The following is a 23469-nucleotide window of genomic DNA, read 5'->3' on the forward strand; positions in this document are numbered from 1 at the left end:
ATGCCGAATACACCACACTGTCTGTGCCCATGGAGGGCCAGCCAGAGTCCATCCATGAAAGACAGGCACTGCGGAAGAGGAGGGGTGCAATCCGCAGTCTGGTCGCCGTGTCGTTGGTCCTCAAACAGGATGTGGCAGTCCATGTTGCTGTCCAAGGTGAGTGCATTTGAGTGAATCGGGGGTCAGTGGAAGGTCATGAGGCCAGATGTGGGACCAACCAGGAACAGGCCAGATGGCAGAAATGTATACTACTAAGCCCTTCTGATCACCAGCCCATCCACGTCCTTGTCCCGGATGTGCCACGCCCCACCTGGGGGTGTTGCTGTACCGGCTGTGGCACTGTGTGGCACTGACACCTCAGGTGCTGGAGGTGGTCTTTCTGCCACACTGTGTGGCAATGTCACCTCAGGTGCCGGAGGTGGATTGTCGGCCACACTGTGTGGAACTGTCACCTCAGGTGCCGGCGGTGGTTCTTCTGCCACACTGTGTGGCACTGTCACCCCAGGTGCCAGAGCGGTTAGGTCTGCTGCACAAAGAGACATAGCCACACCAGGGGGAAGAGATGTGGATGGTGTGGGGGCAGCAGCATTCAACATCACCACGCCTTGTGACAGCAATACCATGATGAGCATCTGCAGGACTACATTCCGCTGATGTGCAGGGGTGGCTGCCATCCTTTACGCCTCCATCCGCACCCTGTCCTCCATGAGCCTCCGCATGTGTGCCAGCTCATGGAGCTGGAGCCACTCTGAGCGGACAGGTGTTTTTCTCTCCACGTCATGACTCCAGTGATGTCAGTTAGGGTTCATTGGAGACAATGGAGCGGGGCTAATTACCCAATGATAGCGTCAAGTTTGGTTGCCATGTTGCCGAAGCCAAACCGCACCTGCTCTGTGGTGTCCCTCTGGCCCTCCAGCACACTGTGTTGGAAGGCCATGTGTTGTTCCTGGGGGTCTTGGGGGGGTGCTGGGGCTTTGGGTGCCTCCTGCTGGGTGGTTTGGGTAGTGGATGGAGTCTCCTTGATGCGGCTGGCTTGACCTGATCCTGGAGGTGAGTTGCCGATGAGGTCCATGATGTCTTGGATGGCTTGGGTGTCGATGGTGGTGTTGTCCTCCTCATCTTAAGTGAAGAGGGGCTGGGACTGCAATGGTGATAAAGATTAATTGTTCAACAATTTTGCTTATTACATAGAACATATTCTTGCATACAAGTACTGCATTATAATGTACTCTTACCTAGTGCATTCTAACCTATCATGTCTAGGGTGAGTGAATCTGTCAAATCCCTCTCCGCGTGGTCTAACTCCCCATTACCTGTGGGTAAATGTCAGCAATCTGCTCTTCTTGGTACAGAGTTGGACACCATCCTTTTCTTGAGGTGACAGGAATCCGCTGAGCTGGAATTCCGACATGGACTGACCTCTTAGTGCCAGCAAAATGCTCCTCTGAGTACACAAAGGCTGGGTGTAAATTTAATAACATCCTCCATGTTACCATGCTGAAGCCCCTGTCAGGCTGCTATTCTTAGCCCTAGTGCAGGATGTTCAAGGTGTTCTGATAAAGGTCCTACAGAGTGGTATTGTAAACAAACTGAGTTCGAGAAAAGCTTTCCTGTGTGTGTACGTAAATGAATGTGTGTCAAAGTCATCGCGTTTAGGGAGAAGGCAACTTAGGAACATGAGCATGTAAAGATGGGGTTCCTTAACCAGTCCTAGTATCTCCACATGACAGAATCAGTATTGTCTTCTTAAAATGGGTTTTATCTGAGTGCACTCAGGAAGCGACTAAATAAACTTCAGAAGCTGTGTCATCCTAATGACTTATGGAGCCCGGGCAAGACAAACTTTGGTCCACTTTGTTCAGAATAACTTTAATGTATTGCTCAAATTCAAGCATTCATGAGTGGTAATTTGAGAGAGTTGAGGTAGAGAGAGTAGGATACCAGTAGAGAGGCAGTGGTAGAGAGGCAGAGGTGAGAGACAGGTTAATAGAGGTGGGATAGAGATGGTGTATTAAATGTTTTTTAAAAAGGGGTGAAGTAAATAAACATAGAGAAAAATAGACTGGGGAAGGTGCATGGAGATGTAGAGAGGTCGAGAGTCATATGAAAAGGGAAAGAAATAGTTGAAAAGTTGAGGTGAAGTATTTTGAGCAATATGAGACAGAAAGATGATTGAGGCAAAGAAAGTGTGGTTGAGAATGGTAGGGGCAACAGAAGTAGACAGCAGGAGAGGCAGAGAGGTGATGTAGAGAGACAATTGTTGAGTTAATGATTGCTGAGACAAAGAAAGAAGAGATAAAATAATATAGGGGGATAGAGAGACAGGAGGTAGAGAAAGGTGTGATAGAGGGGAGAGATAGAGAGATGCAAAGGACACAGGAGAAGGTAAGAATAAATTAAAGGGAGCTAGAGAAGTATAGAGGGATGAGCTAGGCAGGGAAGAAGACAGATATAGCAAGAGATAAGTGAGGTTGTGATTGAAGAGTTAGAAATAGGTAGACAGAGACAGTTGTAGGAAGAGAAGTATGGAGAACTTAAAGATTGCAGATCAGTATTTACTCTCAGACTTGTGTATTGAGTGTGACTGCAGTGCTCTACGAACACTAAACAAAAATGTATGTATTTAGAAAAAGCCCCATTTCCAAAACAATTTTCCAAGTGGATTAAAGGATCCTTAACCTGTTCACTTCACCTCTTCCGAAAATAAAAAGTGTTCTCCTCTAATAGAAAGAAAATCCTGCCACCATTGGGAGCAGTGTCAGTGGTGGCCCTGCTCTTCTGTTTCTTCTATTCTTAAACCATTAGATTGATTGAATGATTGATGAATGTATTTAATATATTAGTGCAAGCACACAACAATGTGTTCACTTAACATGTACTTGGTCTATGATTAGAAATCAGTGTTACTATAGTAATATTGGTGCTGGCGAGATAGAGCTTTGTGGGGCAGTATGCTGCACATACGAATATTGTGAAGCTGGGTGGATTGACTCACTCATAATAACTAATTCTGAGGTTGACAAAAAATACAATGTGGCCGCAAGCGGCTACCAGTGTTTGCAGTCAGTTCCATTCAGTGTGAAAAATGTACTATTAAAAAAAGACTTGAAATACTATAAAAATACATTTCATAAAAACAAAGATGGCATATGGTTTCTTAGACATAGAACAATAATGCAGTTGCCTCTATATGTCTGTGACATGTTACAGAATAGTGAAGTGAAAATCAGCTGTATAGGCACGAGGGACTTTAATAACGGAGTCGAGCTACATTTCTGCATTTATTCTGAAGTGTTTATCGCATACCTCATAGAGATGATACCTTATTTTACATATTCAGTTTATTCATCTGAAGTCTTCTCCCTTTTGAAGGATTTGTGAATCGCCATTATTTCTGGCTGCAAAGGAGAACAACGCCCAAGCCATCCGAAAGTTGCTCGACTGCAAATCCACTGATCTGTATGCTAGAGGTAAAATATATGGAATCAGTACTGATTGAGACAGAACATTTCAGGTTGCATTTCGTGAAAAAGAACACAATAGAAGATTCTGATCTTTCTCTTATCGTGTGTTTCTCATCTATAGTACCATTCTTTTGTTATGTATTTTAGCATTTATTTGAGGGAACAGCTAATTACATATTCAGAGTTTGCGAGGGAAATGACAAGGCAGATGTTTCAAAATTGACACTTCACTGAAGGAGAAGATTGTACACCAGTCACACAAAAGATGGACAGTTTTGTCCTCCCAGGTTTTTTGTCTAAACGATGGCTACAACTATTGGAAGAGTGTGTGAGGTGTTGGTCCATGGAGGCCGGAAGCAGGCTGACGTTCTAGGATAATTCACAACTGAGTGAAAAACTCCCATTTAGATTCATTATAGCATTTTTTTTTCCAATGTGATATGCTGACACTTTGACAACGAACTGGCCGTGGTGAAAAAAAAACCCTGAGACTGCAGATCCGTGGTGACTTTAGATACTCAGCGACACGTCACACCAAACAGCTGCACACAAAATACAGTCAGCCAACCCAAGAGACATCACATCAATCCCATGAAGACCAACCTCCAATTCATGAAATCCGTCCTACTGACAATGATTTTCCTTCAGACGAATATTCTAGAAGAATTAAGAAAAATTGTTGTCACATTGATGACGTTTTGAGAAAGGTGAAGTATTAACGAAACTGTTTCATAAAAAGCCTCTGATTGTTAGTAGCTGTAAGCCCACCATTACATATCTTATTCCAAAAGTAGAAAGTCTGAAGAACAGAGTTTGGCATCTCACACCAACTGTGTGCTAGGGGCTGCGCAGCCTTAGCAGTTGGAGCAAAATACGAAACCACTACTCTGGGTCTATTGTTCATATGCAGAGAAACACTCTACCACAAATGTGCAGCCTCGTTAAATTCATCCACAGTACATAACGTTTCTTTCTGACAAACCGGGACATGAAAGGATTCAACGTGTTCCCCCTAAAACGGTGCTTAATTTATGCCAGATCACTGTTTGACGGATTAATTTATCAAGTAACAGATAGCAAAATGTGTTTGCCATTTTAAAAATAGATTTATCAAACATAAGAATTTTTTTATCACATTTATCACATTATTTGAATGGAGAGTAAGAATGTTTCTATTCATAACAATTCACATTTTTTTCTTAAAGTTGATGATTTTTATTACTTTTGCTATTGTCTAACTAAGCAAGGACACAAAAGTGATGGACAATGGACGAAATGCTTGCAAATTGACTAAGGGCCAGAGAGACTGTGAGAATTTGTTTTTTGATCTTGACTATATGTAAAACTTCTTTTTTTCACCCTAAATTGCCGTTGTGGGGCAATCCGGGACTTCCTGGGATTTTTAATGATGGACTGGGCAATATATGGGCTAACTCTGGTATAAAAACTTTAGGGGATCTCTATGGCGCTGATGGTTTTATGGATTTTGGAACACTTAAAGCTCTTTATAAACTAACTGAAACCATGCGGTTTAAGTATATGCAAACTCGCGATTTTTTTTACGCAAGCAGAACATGAAGGAAATCTTTGATTCAGATATATGGAACTGATTTTACTCAGTAAAGACTAAATCATTAATTAGCGAGGGTTATAAATGCCTTAACCTCTACAAGGCGGATGACTGTGTGAAACTTGCTATGAAATGGAGCACCAAATTAGGTACTAATATAACTGCTAATAAGATATCTGCTTCTCTTTGTAGTATTAATAATTTAGTACAGTCCTCTAGTCTCAGGCTTCAACTATATAAAACTATATGTCTTCTATACTACACGCCACAAAGAATATCAAAATGGTCCTTAAATAGCCTAATAACCGACCGGTCTAAATGCCCTAAGTGTGATCAAATAGCGGCTGACTTAGAACATATGCTTTTTTCGTGTCCAGTACTGTCTGAACTAGAAAATGTTTTGAATCAAAAACGTATTACATTTTCTCCTCTTACTGTAACGATGGTATTATTAGGTATCCAACCATTGACTAGCCCACAGACAGATTTAATAAATATTTTACTCGCGTGTGCTAGATTGACCATTGCTAGGGCATGGATATCTCCTAAAGCACCTCACATTATGGAATGGTGGTCTTTAGTTAAAGAAATTTACACCATGGACTCCACACTAGCAAAAAATAGGGGAGTACGATCACTGATGAAATTGGATAGAATTTGGGGGACTTTTGAATAATTTTGTTTAATATTTTAGATTGCCTATGGATGTTAAAGTCAAAACTCTATATTGTCTTCTCTGATATATGCTGTTTTCTGCCTTTTTTTTCTAATTGACCATCCTCTTTGCACTTGGTCGAATTCTATATGTGTATGAATTTGTAATTACTATATTCTTTATCTTATTTTTCTGTTTTTTAATTTATTTTTGCCAAAATGTATGATGTAAACATTATAAATATACTTTCTCGTGCTGTTAATAAAAACATTTAAATAAAAAAAAAGCAAATTGACTAAGGGCATGATTTAGTTCTCGGCCGATGAGTTACTCCATCACAACACTGACGGTTATCCCGTCCGCCGAAATATGAATACTACTATAATCCAGGGGATTTATATTTTGAAGGGCAGGATATCTGTCACCATTGTGATGGAGTAACCCATCTGCCAAGATTTAAATCAGGCCCTAAACCATTCACAATCCCTCTGGGTAGAATTATATTCCACTGTTTTACGTGTTCTGTCACAGTCTTTTAAACAGAGGTTCGCCTTAGGAAAATTATTATTGACCCAGCTCCTCATGGGGATAACTATCAGCTGATGCCTCCTCCAGGAGGGAAAACAGGGAGCTACAGACTGGTTTCAGCTTTACTAGCCTCATCAGTGAGTTAGAGCTTGGAACTCGTGGCACAGGGAGCAAGGGACCCGCGCCCCGGCATGCCCCTGGCCACTTCGGGCATTAGGTCAAACATGTTCTTCTTCCAACAAAGTGCAGTAGGCCCATCATGCTTCAAGTGATGAGATAACAGCATCCACAACCGGCATAGTGCTTCTTGCCACTGCTTTCTGGTCTTTAAAGATGTTTACACCACCCCACATGCCACCACAAAACCGTCCTACCACTGATCTGTCAGACTGGCCCATCTGGCACTGCCAGATTATCCTATAGGCCAGTGTAACCAAGGTTGCTAACTGCCATCATATCTGTGTTCATTTTTTGCTCTGTGGTTCTAGTAATAATTGCTTTCTCTCGCTGCCTACCAATAATCTATTTTTTCTCTTTTCCACCGTTTGCTATCTTTGCCTTTCTTCTGAATAACTCTCTGTTTACTGTATCTGCAGGTGCGGTTGGTGAGACAGTTCTTCATGTTGCTGCACTATACGATAACTTTGAGGCAGCTCTTGTCATTCTGGAGGCAGCTCCTAATCTTGTCAATGAGCCAATGATGTCAGAATTGTATGAAGGTATGAATTGGGAAGCATTAATTCCTAGAATGAGCATGGCCTGCTTATGAAACCAGAGATGTTGTCTTGGGAGTGATTAAGTATCATTGGGAAGACAGGTTTCCTTTCACTAACTGAGAAAAAATTACATGTGGGATAATTTCACCTTGTTGGCATGAACCAGCCTGAAGAGTGTCTTTGAAATAGGCAGAAAGAACCCGCATTGATTGCAGGAGTGCATCTTACTAACAAGTTCACAACCAGCTAAAATTGTCACCCTTGCTCAAGAGTTTGAAAGAAAACTAGTTTAAACACCGGTTCCCTCTTTTGACCAACCTTTATCCACGCTGATATAAATCATTGGTACGTGCATATCACTTTAGAGCACTTTTAGTGCCTTACTTCATATCATTTGTAGGACACAGTAAATGGTAAAAAAGTTTAAGAACCAGCGTTTTGCACAAAATATGTTCTGTCCCTCATTCCCTAATAACCAAGGGGCATATTTTCAAGGAAATGTGGCAGCAGGAAGCTGCACCAATTTAGCAGCACCGTGCTCCGGCATTTCCAAAGCGCAGTGATGCGCCATATTTACAATACGGCACACCCCTGTGTTCTCCCTTAGCACTGGCACAAAGATTATCCGCCTAGCGCCAATGCAACCACCCTTGCACCATAGTGCAAGGATGCCTGTGTTGTATGGAATGATTGTTTATGTGTAGGAAGTAAACAAACAATAATGGTGATTTGATACTTCTATGTGTGCCGCAGAATACTGCACACATAGAAGTAGCAAATCGTCATTATTTAATGATTGTTTATGTGCAGGAAGGGAGGCCTTCCTGCACATAAACAAACATTAACCCCTTCGACGCTCATGACGAGCTGGGCTCGTCATGAGGTAGCCTCCTCGCACGCTCATGACGAGCCCAGCTCGTCATGAAACATGGGAATGAGCAAATCCCAGCGTACGGGCGGAATTCCGCCCGCACTAAAGAGGTTAATGGCATTTTGCTCTTTCTAAGTATACTGCAGAATGAAGCACACATAGAAAAAGCAAAAACAAGGCAAAATAAAATTATATCTCCTCGTTGCCCCATTCTAACACCTCCTATTGCATAGCATTTGTTTTTGGCGATGGCTCATATTTATGTATCCAAGTGAATCGGGGCAGCATCGAAAAGCAATGGGTGTTGCAGTACAAATCCCACAACAACACCCATTGCATGCCCCTTTCACGCAGATACCTGTGTGAAAGGGTACCATATGTACAAAGCACCGCTAAGCCACAAAAAGTGGCTTAATGTCTCTTTGTATGGAGCAGGGCATTGTGCCACAGGACCGTCATTAAAAGTCACGTTCCTGTGGTACCATGCCCTTGTAAATATGCCCCCAAATATTCTGTTGGGGACATGAATTCCAAATGTAAATGAGAGAACATTCACTTGGCTTGTCACATGTCTCACTCGGGGCTACTCATGCTGGTCTGCAATTTAAAACCTCCTGCATTAGGGGAACTTTTGAAGGGGCCAGTATGGTCTCACAATCCTTCAGGGCCTTCCTCGCTGGAAACTGATGGAGGTCCCTGGCATCTTGCCAAAGATTGACTCTGGGTCTCCTTGCACAGATGCAGCCAGAAATGTAATGATAGCATAGTCAATTGATCAATCAATCGATAAAATCTTTATTCGATCTCTTTAAAAACAGATCATAAAAGCACACATTCATCAAGCACCCCATGTGGTAGGCAAATACAAGCAATATTTTAAAAACCCATATAAAACAATCTAGGGCCAGATATACGACTTTTATTTGCGGCCACAAACGGGAGATCCTCGCAAATACTATTTTGCGAGTCACTGACTCACAAAATAGCATTTGCGACTGCCAAAAACTTGCAGTTTACCACCTACTCATAGTCCCCATGGGACCCCCTCCCCTTTGTAAGTATGTTGGAAAATACTTTTTAAGAGCAGACTGCCCTTAAAAGAATGATACTGAAAAGTTTCATTTTTCTTTTTTAAATGCATCCCGTTTTCCTTTAAGGAAAACGGGCTGCATTAAAAAAAAAACTGCTTTATTAAAAAAGCTGTCCCAGACATGTTGGTGTGCTGACCCCAGCAGGCCACCATTCGCAATGGGCTCGCAATTTGCGAGAGGCTCATTAATATTAATGAATCTCGCAATTTGCGACGCCATTGGGAATCGCAAAACAGTGTAATATCACTGTTTTACATTTAATTTAGCGCCTTGCAATTTGCGACTCGCTATGAGTCGCAAATTGTGAGGTGCTAAATGAAAGGGTCATACATCTGGCCCTTAGAATCTTAAGGAGCTTTGAGTGCCTCTTCGACTGTGACCAAATAATATATTTACATTTAATTCATGGTTACGTCAATTAGAACTTCAAGCAGCCTAGCACTTTTCTCTTTCTCATGCAGGCCCACAAAAAGATGGCTACTGAGAAACAGATAAAGGGGTCGGGAAATGATTTAAAAGAATAGCATAGCCTATTAAGTGCCAACAAAATCCTGTAACCTGCTTGATAAGAGTTTATTTACGAAGTCAACAGAAGGGACCTCAGTCCTTCTACAGGATCATGCAAACCTTCAGAAACTAAACAGCCTGGGGCAGATTTACAAGCCCCTTGTGACACATTTACGCTGCTGTTGCGTCACTTCTGTCATGCAGCGGCAGTGTAAACCATGCGCCATGTTGCGCCATATTTACAACGTGACGCATCTAGGGAGATGCGTCCCGTAGTAAAGCCATGCGCCACATTAAACCTGCATCAGGTTTAATGTATGCAGGGTGGGCGTTCTGTCGGAAAAAGCCTCGGAAAAGTGACGCAGTGAAATCTACAAGATTTTGCTGAGCCACTTTTCCGACGCCGCTGCGTCAAAACCCTGCGCCTGCTTGAAGCAGGCATAAGGTGTGACGCAGCATGTTAGGTATGGGCAGCCCCTGAGCGTTGTTGGAGTTGCGTTGCGCTTGTGACACGGCTCCAGCAATGGGCCGCCCTTACGCCATCAGATACATCACACATCTGTATATCCTTGCGCCACGATGCGCCACGATGCGCTGTATTGTAAATGTGGCACATCTGTGGTGGCGCAAGTGTAAACGTGCGTGACACATCTTACCTGCCACCTCCCTGCGGAAAGCAGCGATGCGCCAGTCCTTGTAAATCTGCCCGCCTGTACCCAAGGCACTAACAAAGGGTTTGTTTTCACAAGTAACAGGTATGTTGAAGACGTCATGAGGTACATGAACCTGTATTTCACGAGGATGAATTCTCTTTTGCCTGCTACAATATAGTAGCCCACGCTCTTTCACAGTACAATTCCGTATACAATATTCCATTTGCACCACTTAATGATAGAAACACAATCAGATAAGTTACAGTGCAGGGAGAGAATAGAAATCTCACTCAACCATTAAGTGTAGCACGTAGTGCTACCATTATGTAATATTGTGAGTGAGCAGTAACTGCAGCAGAAGCGCTATGCTCTTCGATATGAATTGGACCTCCAAGGGTTAACTGGAGGCACACATGTCAGGTGCCTCAAGGCTATTGCTCAGAAAATGACACCTGGTTGTTTTAACTACAATTCTTTTTTTCTTTGGGTTTCAGGGCAGACAGCACTCCACATCGCTGTGGTAAACCAGAACCTCAGCCTGGTCAAAGCCATGATCGAGAGCGGAGGAAATGTTTCATCACCTCAGGCCACTGGTAGCTTCTTCAGATTTCAGTGCCACAAGTCATTCTATTTCGGTGAGCAGCAAACTGAAGGATGCATCCTCTGCTCTATTTCACTTTTCTGATAGTGATTTTAATCATTGATCCTTTGTACACAAGGTTGTAATCAGAAAATAAAGTAAACAATTTACATTGATCATCTTTGCGCAGATTTGACCGCAACCGCTTTCTCTGTTCTTCAGACAATAAGTATAAACAGACCCCTGCTTTAACCCCTTGCATGCTGCCGCGATTCTGCGCCTGTGCGGCAAAATCGCAAGTGGGCGGGTTTATAACGGACCCCAGCCGTCATCAGCACACGAGTGCCGTAGTGCATGACGGATGCGGGCCGTCATCAGCATGCAAGGGGTTAAGGACCTAAGGGTAAACATCAGTTCAGTCATGCCATTTTGGCAGTAGGGATTTGGCCAGTTACAGCAATTTTAGGCAAACATAAGGTTTAAGTAATTCAATATTTCATTTATCATAGATTTGAGAAGGCGTGTACATTTCCTATAGAATTAAGCACTACTAATGAAAAATATGAATTAGGCTTCAAACATAAAAATGCATTTCAAAAGGTGACACACAGACATTTGGCGCTGCAAATGAAAACACGGAGATTTAATATTTCACAGGCTTTAAACCAGAAGCTTTCACTTTGCACAATTCATTTATAGTATGACATCAATGTGACTAGTTTAGATTTTTTCCTCACTATATAGAATGTAGTTTTAGCTTACAATTTTTTTAAACATATGTGCAGTATTAGCATATGGTTTGTATTGAATTAACAACACATTTTAAAGTATAGAAAACGGAAAACAGCTAATGGTTTAGCTTGCTCAGGGAGCTCCAAGTGGGCATTCAAGTTTAGAGAGGAGTGTGCCTCTCATGAGAAATAGAGATGCCTGGCATAATTTGCACCATGTAACTTCAGAGCCGTATCCTATTAGTTGCTGGCAAAATATTTCAAAAGCAAAGCCCATTTATTTCTTTGCCTTAGAGAGACCAGGAAAGAACATGCATTTCAAAATGTATTATCATATTATTTTTGAATAATTCCTACTTAAATAATAAGTTATTTTGCAGCTATGGTAGGTGTTTATTTAAAATAAAATGTTTCTTTAACAGAAGGTTAGGAGATTAAGTCATTTTAAATGAGATTCAAATGTGCGGTGAGAACAGCGCTTGATGGATGATGAGTATCCAGCAGGAGGAGGTGGAGATGTACTTTTAGTTTGCTGATTTTCATTGGCAGAGACAAAGAAAATGCAACATACTTTAAGCAACATTTTTACAGATTTATTAATGCGTTCCTAGTTTAGTAGTTTCAGACTGCGATGCAGAACTGAAGGGAGCAGAGCAGAGGTGATTAGCAGAGAACAGATACAAAGGACGAGAGAGCAGAACTTGATGGAGAGCAAAACAGATTTAGATGAGGGCAGATTAGATGCAGGCTATGTTCCAGTTTGACTTTTATTGAAAAACAAAACAAGCTTCATGCTTTGACCAACTGGCTTTGCCAAGGCTTATTTGCTCTATGCTTTATTTCTCTTTATGGGAGATTCTGGAATGATTAATTATTGATTTAGCTTCTTGCTAATCTCACTCTTGCCTTTATTTTTTAAATCTTTATGGGTTCTGACTGACATAACTTGCACCCCATTACTTAGAATAAGGATTCTTTCCTTTATGGAATGCTCTGTATGCACATTATGATATGCTCTGCACAAACTTTATTTTTTTATTATCAGTTCTTTAACCTTCATGATGTATAACCAATGAATGAAGAATCAGAGAATCTTAAACTTTAATTAAAAAAAACCTTTAAAACTACTCACAAACTCTCATTATTTACTATAATATTTACTTGCATTTAATTACTTGCCTATGTTTATGAAGGAGCTCTTTGGTCAAATACAGTGGCCATGATTCATCACCTTGAGAAAAAATATGGGCATGGAAAAAGTGTACTAGTAATTAAAGGTAATTGTGCCACATTTACTAAATTTTCCATAGAGAGATTACCGCAAGTTTTCCCCGCTAGCAGATTTACATGTACAGTACTATCCTATCCATATTTTTCTCCCAAGAGGTAATACCTCTAGTTTCTTTTTTACGGTATGCAAGAAATATCGCTCCGAGGTTTCATTTAGGTTTATGAATGAGTTGGACTTTGACATATTTATTTATTTATTTATTTACTGAATGAAAACTCTCTACGTAAATATAAAGAGCTCACAGGAAATGGCATCCCCTGGCTGTATATCATCATTTTTATCCAAATGATGACAAAAAATCAGCCACGTAGAATAAGCCAGTAAAGCTCCTCGTGTCTGATACCCCTTGCTGCCTCAAATTGTTGCCTAGTATTTTGGTTATTAGTTTCTGCACATGTGTTTGTTTATATTCTGCTTGCTTTTGGTCTGTTCTGTTGTCCTGCACCAGTTGTGTCCTGCTGTTTCCTCCCTCCTGCTTCCTGCCAGCCCCACCCACTGCCTACCTCACAGGATGAACCCAGAGAATCCACCTTTCACCCTCCACTTCGAAACCCAAGAGCACCATCTGTTGTGTCCTTCAAGGCTCATCCCTCATTACCACCCTGTTCAGCACTTACATGACACCCCCTGGCCAACATCATCAGAACCCATGGCTTCAACATCATATTCTATGCAGATTACTCCCAGCACATCCTCTCACTCACAGAGAAAACTCCTGAACCACGAGAACCAACTTCCACAACAGCATAATAGGCGCTGCTGACTGGATGAAGACCAACTGCCTGAAGCATCAACACAGGCAAGACAGAAGTGCTGATCTTTTGGAACACCACCTCCCTTGGGAATGACACCTGGTGGCCCTCCGATCTTGAACCCACACTGTCAGATCACTCTCACAACATTAGCATCATCTTGGACAGCAAACTCACCATGAAATGCCAGATCAACGGTCTCCTCCGCCTGCTTCCACTCACTCTGCATGCACTGCAAGATCTTCAGATATCTCCCTGTGAGCACCAGGGAAACTGTTACTCAAGCTCTAGTCACCTAGGCTGGACAACAGCAAGACAGTCTACACAGGAATCACCACCTAACTCCTGAAGAGACTCCAGACCAGCGGCTGCTATCTAACCGGGTGGGTGGGCATTCATGGGAATGAAAAAGAAAATCACTTACCTGTCTGTCAGCCTCTACCTCTTGGTCCTCTTTGCCCACTTCCTGGACTTAAGGAACAAGAAGCACCCAGGCTTCCAGATTCCCCTGGCCAATCACGATGCTGCTGATAGCAGCATTGTGATTGATCTGAGCGCCATGGTTCAGTGCTCAGAGGGGGACTGGGAGCCTGGTCATGTTCTCCACCCAGGCTGTGCAACACAGCCTGGTGGAGAACATTCTAAGTGCGCATGAATGTTTGGCTGGCTCAAGACGGCCGGACAAACTGTCATGCGCACTTACAGAGTGCCACCACTCCTCTCCCTGCTCCTCTGACACAGCCCAACCCCACCCCACCCATGACCAGCAGAGCAACAACGGAAAAATAAACTGATAATAACAATGAATTATTATCATTTTATTTGTCCTTTTTCACCTGCTCACAGCCGTGTGGTGATGTTCCTCCAGTCTTAGCGGAGGAGCCACCCCTGCTTAAGACAATACAGAACTCAGATGCCAAACTCATCCTCGACCTCCCTTAATAAACCCACATCACCTGCACCTCAGGAACCTCGACTCGCCACCCATTGAGAAAAGATGCCAATTCAAAATGCTGATACACGGATACAAGGCCCTCCGTGACCAAAAACCCTCATACATGAATCACTGCCTCAGCTTCCACCAAAGCTCTGCGCACACTACCCACATCTGCCAAAGCTACAGTGGAGGTAGATCCTTCTCCTACCTCACCATCAAGCCCTGGAACGACCTTCCCCTTCAATCCGAACAACATCCTCTCTCCTGGAATTCAGAAAAGATCTCATGAGCCTGGTTTGTGGCAAGGATCCCAGCGGGAACCTAGTGCCTGGATACCCTCATGGGTGATAAGTCGTGCTCTACAAGTCTGAGTTGATTGATTGATGCACTCCATGACTCAGAATGACAGATTTGGTTGTGTCCGTAAAGTGCGGACTCAGTTTGGTTGGACTCCCATTGAACTCAATGGTAGCCTGTGTACCGAACACGTACACAGGCTTCCATTGCAAAAAGGGGTGGGTGGGGAACATCATGCCCCCTGTGGCAGGCACCACATGGTGCCCACCACACTGTGCATGCATGCAAAGGGGGGGAGTCATTGGTACCCCCCTGTGACTAATTCAGAGGGCCCCTTGTGAAGGTGGCCTGCTACAGCCCCCTGAAGTCCGATTCCCACAGCCGATTCATCTAGTTAAAACCGATTTCTGTATTGCTGTCAGAATTGGGTATCGTACTCCCTCATTTGGAAAGCTGGCCCCATTGAGCTGAACAAATCAGCTGCAAACAAATCAGACTGACTGATTTGGGTTTGGAACCAATTTGGTCGACCCAGATGGCTTCCTCGCATCGTAATTAGTCATTTGGAACGGGTTACTAATCGGTCGGAAACCCACGCTCCAAATCGGATTTGCTTTTTCCGAATCCCGTTTGGAGCCTTTCAGAATGACATCGGAATTGACCCCTATGTAGGAAGGACCCTCTGTGTGGATCAGCCATATTGTTAGCCACCAGAACAGTCTTCTGTAAGCGATAGCTGCTTGTTGCTGCTAAATGGGGTGGAGGAGGGGAGAGGAAGGATAATAGAGCTTCAACAAATTTCTTGCAGACTTCCTTGTCCACCCACATCTAAATCAGGCCCATTGTAAAGTGTAAAGAAAGGTGGCGATGTATATCATAAGTATAATTTCCACTCAAGAATGACATCGTCATATTGGATGAATTCCCTTCAGTGAAGAATCCTCTGGTGGCGTTACACTTTAGGAGAAAAATATACATTTTTGGAGGTTAGCAGATTATTGGCTTTCTTTAAAGCAGGGGCTTAGTATCTCAAGTGCAAACCTTTTCAATTAGAAATCTGATATTATACAGCAAGACAATGATAATGAATGATAAAAAATAAATGAAGGGGTGAAAAGCATAAGGGAGCGATTTGTGGAATAGAAAGGCTACGAGTTTAGCTTGTGCGGAGGAGATGTTGCAAATGTGCCTTTCTGAGGAATATTTTAAACCCTTTACTGATATATGTCCAATTCCTTACACTGTGGTGGAAGGTGTATCCCTGCACTTTTTAACTTTACTTTCTCCATCTCATTGTAGCCCTGCTGTGCCCTCAAATTGGATGTATGACGTTACAACGCACACTTTTACAACGCATACCTTTACAATGCATTTTTTACAACGCAACATCCATTACAACGCATTCCATTACAACGCATACCATTACAACGAAATTTTAAAAACTACATTTACAACGCATTCCATTACAACTCATACTACCTTTACAACGCATACCATTACAACGCATTACATTACATTGCATGTTTGGTAAGTATTGGATAGTGTAGGGGTATAATTTACTATTCTAACTCCAGGGGGTGCAACAGTAGGGTAAGTGTTGGATAGTGTAGGGGTAAAATGTACTATTCTAACTCCAGGGGGTGCAACAGTAGGGTAAGTGTTGGATAGTGTAGGGGTAAAAATTACTATTCTAACTCCAGGGGGTGCAAAAGTAGGGAAGGTGTTGGATGGTAATGTCATGCGTTGTAATGGTATGCGTTGTAATGACTGAGTTGTAATGACATGCGTTGTAGTGGTGTGCGTTGTAGTGTCATGCGTTGTAATGGTTGCGTTGTAAAGGCATGCGTTGTAATGGATGTTGCGTTTTAAAATTTTCATTGTAATGGTAGTGCTTTGTAAAAGTTGCGTTGTAAAGGTTGTTTCCCCCTCAAATTATTACTTATGTTTTTCCTCCATCCTTTACAGGTGAGCACATTTTATCGTTTGCAGCATGCATAGGGAGTAAGAAGATTGTTCAACTACTTCTTGACAATGGGGTCAATATCAGAGCTCAAGACTGCCTGGGTAAGACATCAAAAAATATACTGGTGATAGCAGGTTGAACCATCTTAAAGGGGCTGCATCAGAGAGCTACATAGAGTGGAAACAGTGGAGAAGGGTGCCTAACTGCTACCAAGACAACTTTCAGAGCATGCCTCAATGCATGCAGTATCATTATGCATGCACTGTGCAACTGCTCTTTAAAGGGTGACATAAACCCTTCCTCTTCATGCTCTCCTTATAGTACTGTGCAACTTAATTTTGATTATACATTTTTCTATTTCTTCAACTAAAAAGATTTCAAAGGTAACCATTAACAGTCCATCCAGGAGACTGCTGTATACTTCAAGACCACTGGGGAGTTTTAGTCTGATTTAGAGGAGGGTGGTAACAGAGAATCAGCCAAAGAAAATTGTTCTCCCTCCCTGCATTAAAAGCCTTACTCACATACTTTAGAGTTCCTTATGTCCAGTCAGTGAAGACACCTCATGTCAGATTCATCAAGGTGTGTTGCTAACTTTGGTAAATATATTGGCTTTTCAAATGCCCTTTCTACATTGTCAGATGCGCACCCAATTATGATGAAAGTATTCATTGTGAAAAGTGGGTAGACTTTCACTAAAATGTGAGAATAGAGTCTGTTAAATGCCTACAGAGAGATTGGTAATCAGTTCTTAAGAGACCCTTGTGTGAAGTGATCTTTAAATATGGTAAACTAATATGCTTAAATAGTGTAATGTATTAATAGATTTCCAAAACCTTTCTTGGTGTAGAAGTTTCAAACCAATGTTTAAAGTAGACTTTAGATACAAACAAGCTTTGAATTATGTGACTGATCCAATGTGTGCAAGGATGCGCTATTTCTTCTGTATTTCCCTAAACAAACCTCATGGATTGGGTGCCACACCTTGAAGCCCACAAGCATGTTTGTGATCACATAAACACATCACAGGGCATTTTTATGCCTTAGTTATAAACACTCTTATTAGCTCAAACATGACTGAATTTAACATCCCTTGAACGTTAATGGCTCCATAAGGAGTACGCTCAGCCCCTTCTTTAGAATTCATGGGCCGGCCCCATGGAGGTGGTGGTCCCCGAGACTGGATATGGCCGCGCATCCTCCCCACCCCCATATATTTTAAATGCTGGACCCGGGGAGGTGATGGTCCCTGGGATGTGGGGCTCTGCATGCCCCGCTGCATCTTGGTGTAAAGCTCTGGAGAGTCGGTGGTCCTCGGGCTGTAAAAAGCCCATGAAGGGGGATCCATGCGGGCCTCCTCTGTTGCAGGGATTCTGAACATACACAGAACTATGCGCAGGATTATGGGACCTCAGTGTGTAGGGTCTGAGGGCCATAAGCATCAACACATTTTCCCATAGACAGAGATGGGCAAAACCCTTTGATGTATCTGGCCCTTAGCCTTCCTACCGCCTACCGCGGCTAGCTATAGTGTCTCACTCACTCTTCTACTCACAAATGGAGAAACCTATGATTAGACACTCCAGAATACAACACTCCCAGATCTCTCAGGAATCGCGGTAACAAGAAACACCTTTTCACTAACACTCTCATACTTGCCCAAAATAAGATCTGACATAGACACGAAAATAGTTTTAAATATTTATTTTAACTAACGTGCTCTAAAATGCAGTATACAGGCCACTACCAGCAGTACAATGCATGATAGCAATATAGTTAGCATTGCAGCAAGGCCATATATCATAAAGGGAGATGTCATTTTATAAAGACAGTGGATAACGGACAATAAGGCCTAACCACCCTCCCCTTAGTAAGCAGAAGTATTATTATATAATAGAAGATCTCTGGGCTTTGTCAGCAGACCCCATACCTCAGGCCATAGATTGTATTTCTACATCACAGGTGCGGGTTGCTCTTCTCCCTGGAAAGGTCCCTCTCCAAGTTTGTGTTACCTAAACATGCAGCCCCGTAATATCAAAGTACGATTTTCCAGCAAAAATAGCTGCATTGGTATGTTTTGTCTAAGTGATAGGGCCTGACCAGAACAGAATAACAAAAGGGGGTGTTTATCGACCTTGCTCACAATGTCTAGAAGAAACTCCAAGAATAGGCTTAGAACAAGCATAGCAGAGAGTTCTCATGTGAAAGGCATAAACAGAGTCTTGCAAAAATAAAGACATGTAGTGTTGTGTGCAAAAGCAGCTTCATGGCTACCGGGCTAATGCTAACTTAAAGATGTCGACCATTACTCAAGCGACCACGTTACACCCTCCCCTTGGCCAGGTTGTAGTGCATAGAGAAACAGGTTTCAATGATAAGCAGAGCCAAATTGCATTACCTTCCATCCAAATAGAGGCAATCAAACAAGGGGCAAATACAAAAATTGTATATATATATATATATATATATATATATATATATATATATATATATATATATATATATATATATATTCACTGAAAAAACCATAGGTTATAGACCATATATAGTTAGGAATTAGCATTTACAAAACCTTGAAAATTCGCTGAAAAAACCATAGGTTATAGACCATATATAGTTAGGAATTAGCATTTATAAAACCTTATTTTACTCACACAAAACCATTGAAATTCGCATATATAGTTAGTTGCACTAACTATATATTTCGCGCACCCGCAATCCACTGCTGATGATGTCACATATTACATCATTCATGACATGGTCAGTGACATCACTGATGACATCACTGATGACATCTCAAATGACATCACTGATGACATCACTGATAACATCTCATTTGAAATGACTGATCACATCACTGATGATATCATTCATGTGATAATACGATGAACTTCTTCAGACTCTAATATAACCTTATATACACTCAGTGTAAACAGACACTCACAGACTGTCACTCGTCCATGGAGTTACTCACACACCTAGTTAGTCATGCAAAGAATCAATCACACCTCCATTTCCTCAACTATACAGTTATACACACCTTACTTATTCAAACAGATACTAACACATATTTACTCTCATATACATCCCTGATACAATTTCATAATGATCCATACAGCCACTCACACATTCACTGGCTCTTATGCACAGTTATTTATATATGTCAACTCTCACATATACTGTGTTTTACATATGTCTTTACTTTGACATGTAGCACTGAGATATCCATTCACTCACCAATACACTCATGCACGCAGTCAACCACCCATACAGCTGTTTCCACATGCACTTTTGAACCCATACATCTAGTGAATCAACTACTCACACATCTATGCACAGAGTCATACACCTCTCAACCACCAACACACACACTCAGTCTCCCATACAAATACATGGGCAACCAATCAATAACCCATATAGTTACTCATATAGCTACTGATCAACACATGCAGCAGTTTACAGAACAACAGACATATTGATGCACAAATTAAGACAGTTTAGTCACTAACCCATGCACTCAGTGAGACACATTTAATCACTCACTCATACAGTCAGTCATGCACCTGCTAAATCCTTCATCCAGACACTTATACATCCACTCATTCTTCAATATGTAAGACATATTTTAACTTTACAGAAACATACAGTCACTGGATGTTGTTATCAGTGATGTCATCAGTGATGTCATTTGAGATGTCATCAGTGATGTCATCAGTGATGTCACTGACCAAGTCATGAATGATGTAATATGTGACATCATCAGCAGTGGATTGCAGGTGCGCGAAATATATAGTTAGTGCAACTAACTATATATGCGAATTTCAATGGTTTTGTGTGAGTAAAATAAGGTTTTATAAATGCTAATTCCTAACTATATATGGTCTATAACCTATGGGTTTTTCAGCGAATTTTCAAGGTTTTGTAAATGCTAATTCCTAACTATATATGGTCTATAACCTATGGTTTTTTCAGTGAATTTTCAAGGTTTTGTAAATGCTAATTCCTAACTATATATGGTCTATAACCTATGGTTTTTTCAGTGAATTTCAATGGTTTTTTAATAGCAAATATTAAAAGCTGTTAAATGTATTCTTCTTTTAAAGGAAAAATATATTTTATATGTAATTAATATAATTTTTTTATGTATATATATATATATATTTTTTTTTAGTTTAGCTACCGGTCCGCGTACCGGGTAGCTTCCCGTTAGCTAATTTTTATGCCGCGACCCGGTCCGCGAACCGGGAAACGTACCGTTTGCACAACTGCCGCGTTCGGGAACAACATCGTGACGCGTCGCGTAAGCGCGACGTATCGCGTTGCCGCGTAATGCGTCTTATGACGCGCCGCGTTCCCGCACTCGGAAGTGCTCCGGTGCGCGAATGAGGCGCGAAGCGCAGCTTACCGGAAGCGCTCCGGGCGCGGAGCGGGACGCGTAACGTAAGCGTAACAGGTCATGTGACCTGTAAATAACACTTTTCATTGGTTTAGAACTTTTTTTCCCAAATGATGAAAACCCCTCCTTCTTTCCTCACTCTGACTTTCATCTTTGTGAGAGGAAGACCTGTTTTTGCTTGTTAAAATAATGGCATCTGTACTAGCTGCAGCTGGTGGACCCCCACCACCACCACAACCACCTAGGAAGGAAGGACCACCTCCACAGTTCCTTCCCAACCCAGAGGAGGAAGAGGAAGAAGAAGAGGAAGAAGACGTAGAGCCGAGGCAGTTCTTACGTGAAGAGCCCCGGAAATCCCACCACAAAGACAGTTTTATTTGGCAATTTTATTCATACCCTCAAGGCCAAAAAAAGGTGAATGCCCGACATGTGACATGCCTCATTTGTAAAGATGTTTTGTCTAGAGGTACAGACAAAAAGTATAGTTATGGTAACTATACTATGCACCGCCATATGCAGAGGTGGCATCCACTCAATTACAGAGTTGCAGAGATGCGTCACCTGCAAGATAACCCACCAACTCCTGTGGCCAGTACATCGGCACATGTAACTCTATCGGGACCAGAGGCGAGGGAGACGGTCCCAAACATCCAACAGAATTTTGTGCACATGAAGATAGTGTGCCTTTATTGTGGTGACCTACTTTCATGTGCGAATATGAGTATCAATTTGATTAATAGAGCGTTTGAGAACCACAAGTGCTCAAAACGCCCCAAGAAATAAAAATGTTTTTTGCTCCTGTTGAGCCCTTTCTAATGCCTGTTTTTCGTTGTTCCCACCCCAAAAAAACAAAAAAAACATAAAATTGTTCAAAAAATACAAAAAAAAGAAAATGTTCAGAAAAATAAAAAAAATATAAAACAACAAAAAAATAAAGAAAGTTCTTTTCAGAACTACCTCCCATTTTTAAAAAAATTACTAAAATTTTTAGCACTCTTGACTTCATTTTTCTCATGGGTGCGCTTCCCAGTACGCGCACCGGGGAGCGCCCCGTTAGCGCAATTAAAAAAAAAACAAGAAAAAAAAACAAGAGAAGGAGAGCATAAGAGAAAGAGAGAGTAATGTTAAGAGACAGACAGCAAGAGAGAGCAACACAGAGGTACTGTGTAATACATAGTAAAACAGTGTAAAAGATATAAGAAAGTGTAAGAGAGAAAATGAAAAAAATATAAGGCTGTGAAACAAAGAAAGAGAGAAGAAGAATACTAAAGCAGAGGCACATGAAGAATGTGAGTGGCTGTAAAGATTAAAAGGAAAGAGAAAAAATGATGTACAAATAAAAGGTAATAACGGAACCACATTTAAATAACACTGGTAAGAGAGAGAGAGAAAAAAGTAGTGTGCATAACTAAAGAGGGATGAAATAAGATGGATAAAATCTACTAAAGTTAAAACATGTGGATTGACAGAGAGAAAAAACTGAAAGAAGAAAAGAAGAAGTAACAGAAAGGGAATAATTGAATCAGCAAAGAAATGTAAATAACGTAGTGTGCTTGAACTTCAGGGAGAAAGCATAATGAACAAGTAGTGAAAGACTGAAGAGACAGAGACAATTACAGTAAGAGAGACGGACTGAGTGAACGGAAGTGAGGAACTGTGAGAACAGAGGGACTGAGAAAAGGAGTGGAAAGAGTGCAGTAAGTAAATCACCCACACAACACAACAGCTACCCTACCTGAAAGCACTCTAAAATATTATTTTACTGTTTCTCTTTATTTTCCCCTTGTTACGCTCCCCGGTGCGCTACCCATAGTAAAAGTAAAGAGGGGTGAAAGAGGGAGAAATATTGAATTAGGATAACACATGGTGAGTGACAAAGAGAGTAAAGGAAACAGTACCTGGATGGGCTTGAGTAAAACAGCAAAAAAATATAAGTAATGCAGTGTGTGTGACTTACAGGGAGTTAGTGGGTGTAGGTCAGAGTGTGGGTGTGTAAGGTGTGTCTTTGGGTGTGGTTGTGTGGAGTGTTTCGGTGTGGGTAGAGATGAGGGTGTGTGAAATATGTGTGAGAAGTGTATGAGTGTGGGGTGTATATGTGTTCGATGTATGTGTGTGTATGGAATGTGTGTGTGTTTTTGAGGAGTGTGTGTGGGAGGTTATTTTTGTGTGTATGAGGTGTATGTGTGGTGTGTGTGTAGGGTGTATGTTACAGGTGTGTATATGTGTTGGGAGGGGGATGAGGTATATTTGTAGGAGTAAGGTAAATAATTAAGAAAAAGAGAATGAGTAAAAAAGCAAAGGAAGGGAACAGAGGGTAAGTGAAGTAAAGAATAGGGATCAAAAGAAGTTGAATATGAGAGGGTAAATAGGGAAAGGGGAGTAAACATGGAGAATAAGAATAAGTGAGAGAAGCAGAGTAAAAACACAGGAGTGAGGTAGATTGAGAACATGTTAGTGACCTTAAAGC

General features: G+C 41.7%; 1 protein-coding gene across 1 annotated transcript in view; it reads left to right on the forward strand.

The window, feature by feature from the left end:
• Window positions 1-23469, forward strand: part of LOC144824281 (transient receptor potential cation channel subfamily V member 6-like) — a 258022-nt gene that overhangs the window by 7372 nt on the left and 227181 nt on the right. The window contains exons 3-6 of the mRNA XM_078683411.1: window positions 3373-3470; window positions 6814-6936; window positions 10550-10690; window positions 16609-16707. Coding sequence (XP_078539537.1) covers window positions 3373-3470; window positions 6814-6936; window positions 10550-10690; window positions 16609-16707 — 461 coding nt within the window. The remainder of the gene's footprint in view (window positions 1-3372; window positions 3471-6813; window positions 6937-10549; window positions 10691-16608; window positions 16708-23469) is intronic.

Source organism: Lissotriton helveticus, chromosome 3_1 (assembly GCF_964261635.1).
Source record: "Lissotriton helveticus chromosome 3_1, aLisHel1.1, whole genome shotgun sequence".
Taxonomy (NCBI): domain Eukaryota; kingdom Metazoa; phylum Chordata; class Amphibia; order Caudata; family Salamandridae; genus Lissotriton; species Lissotriton helveticus.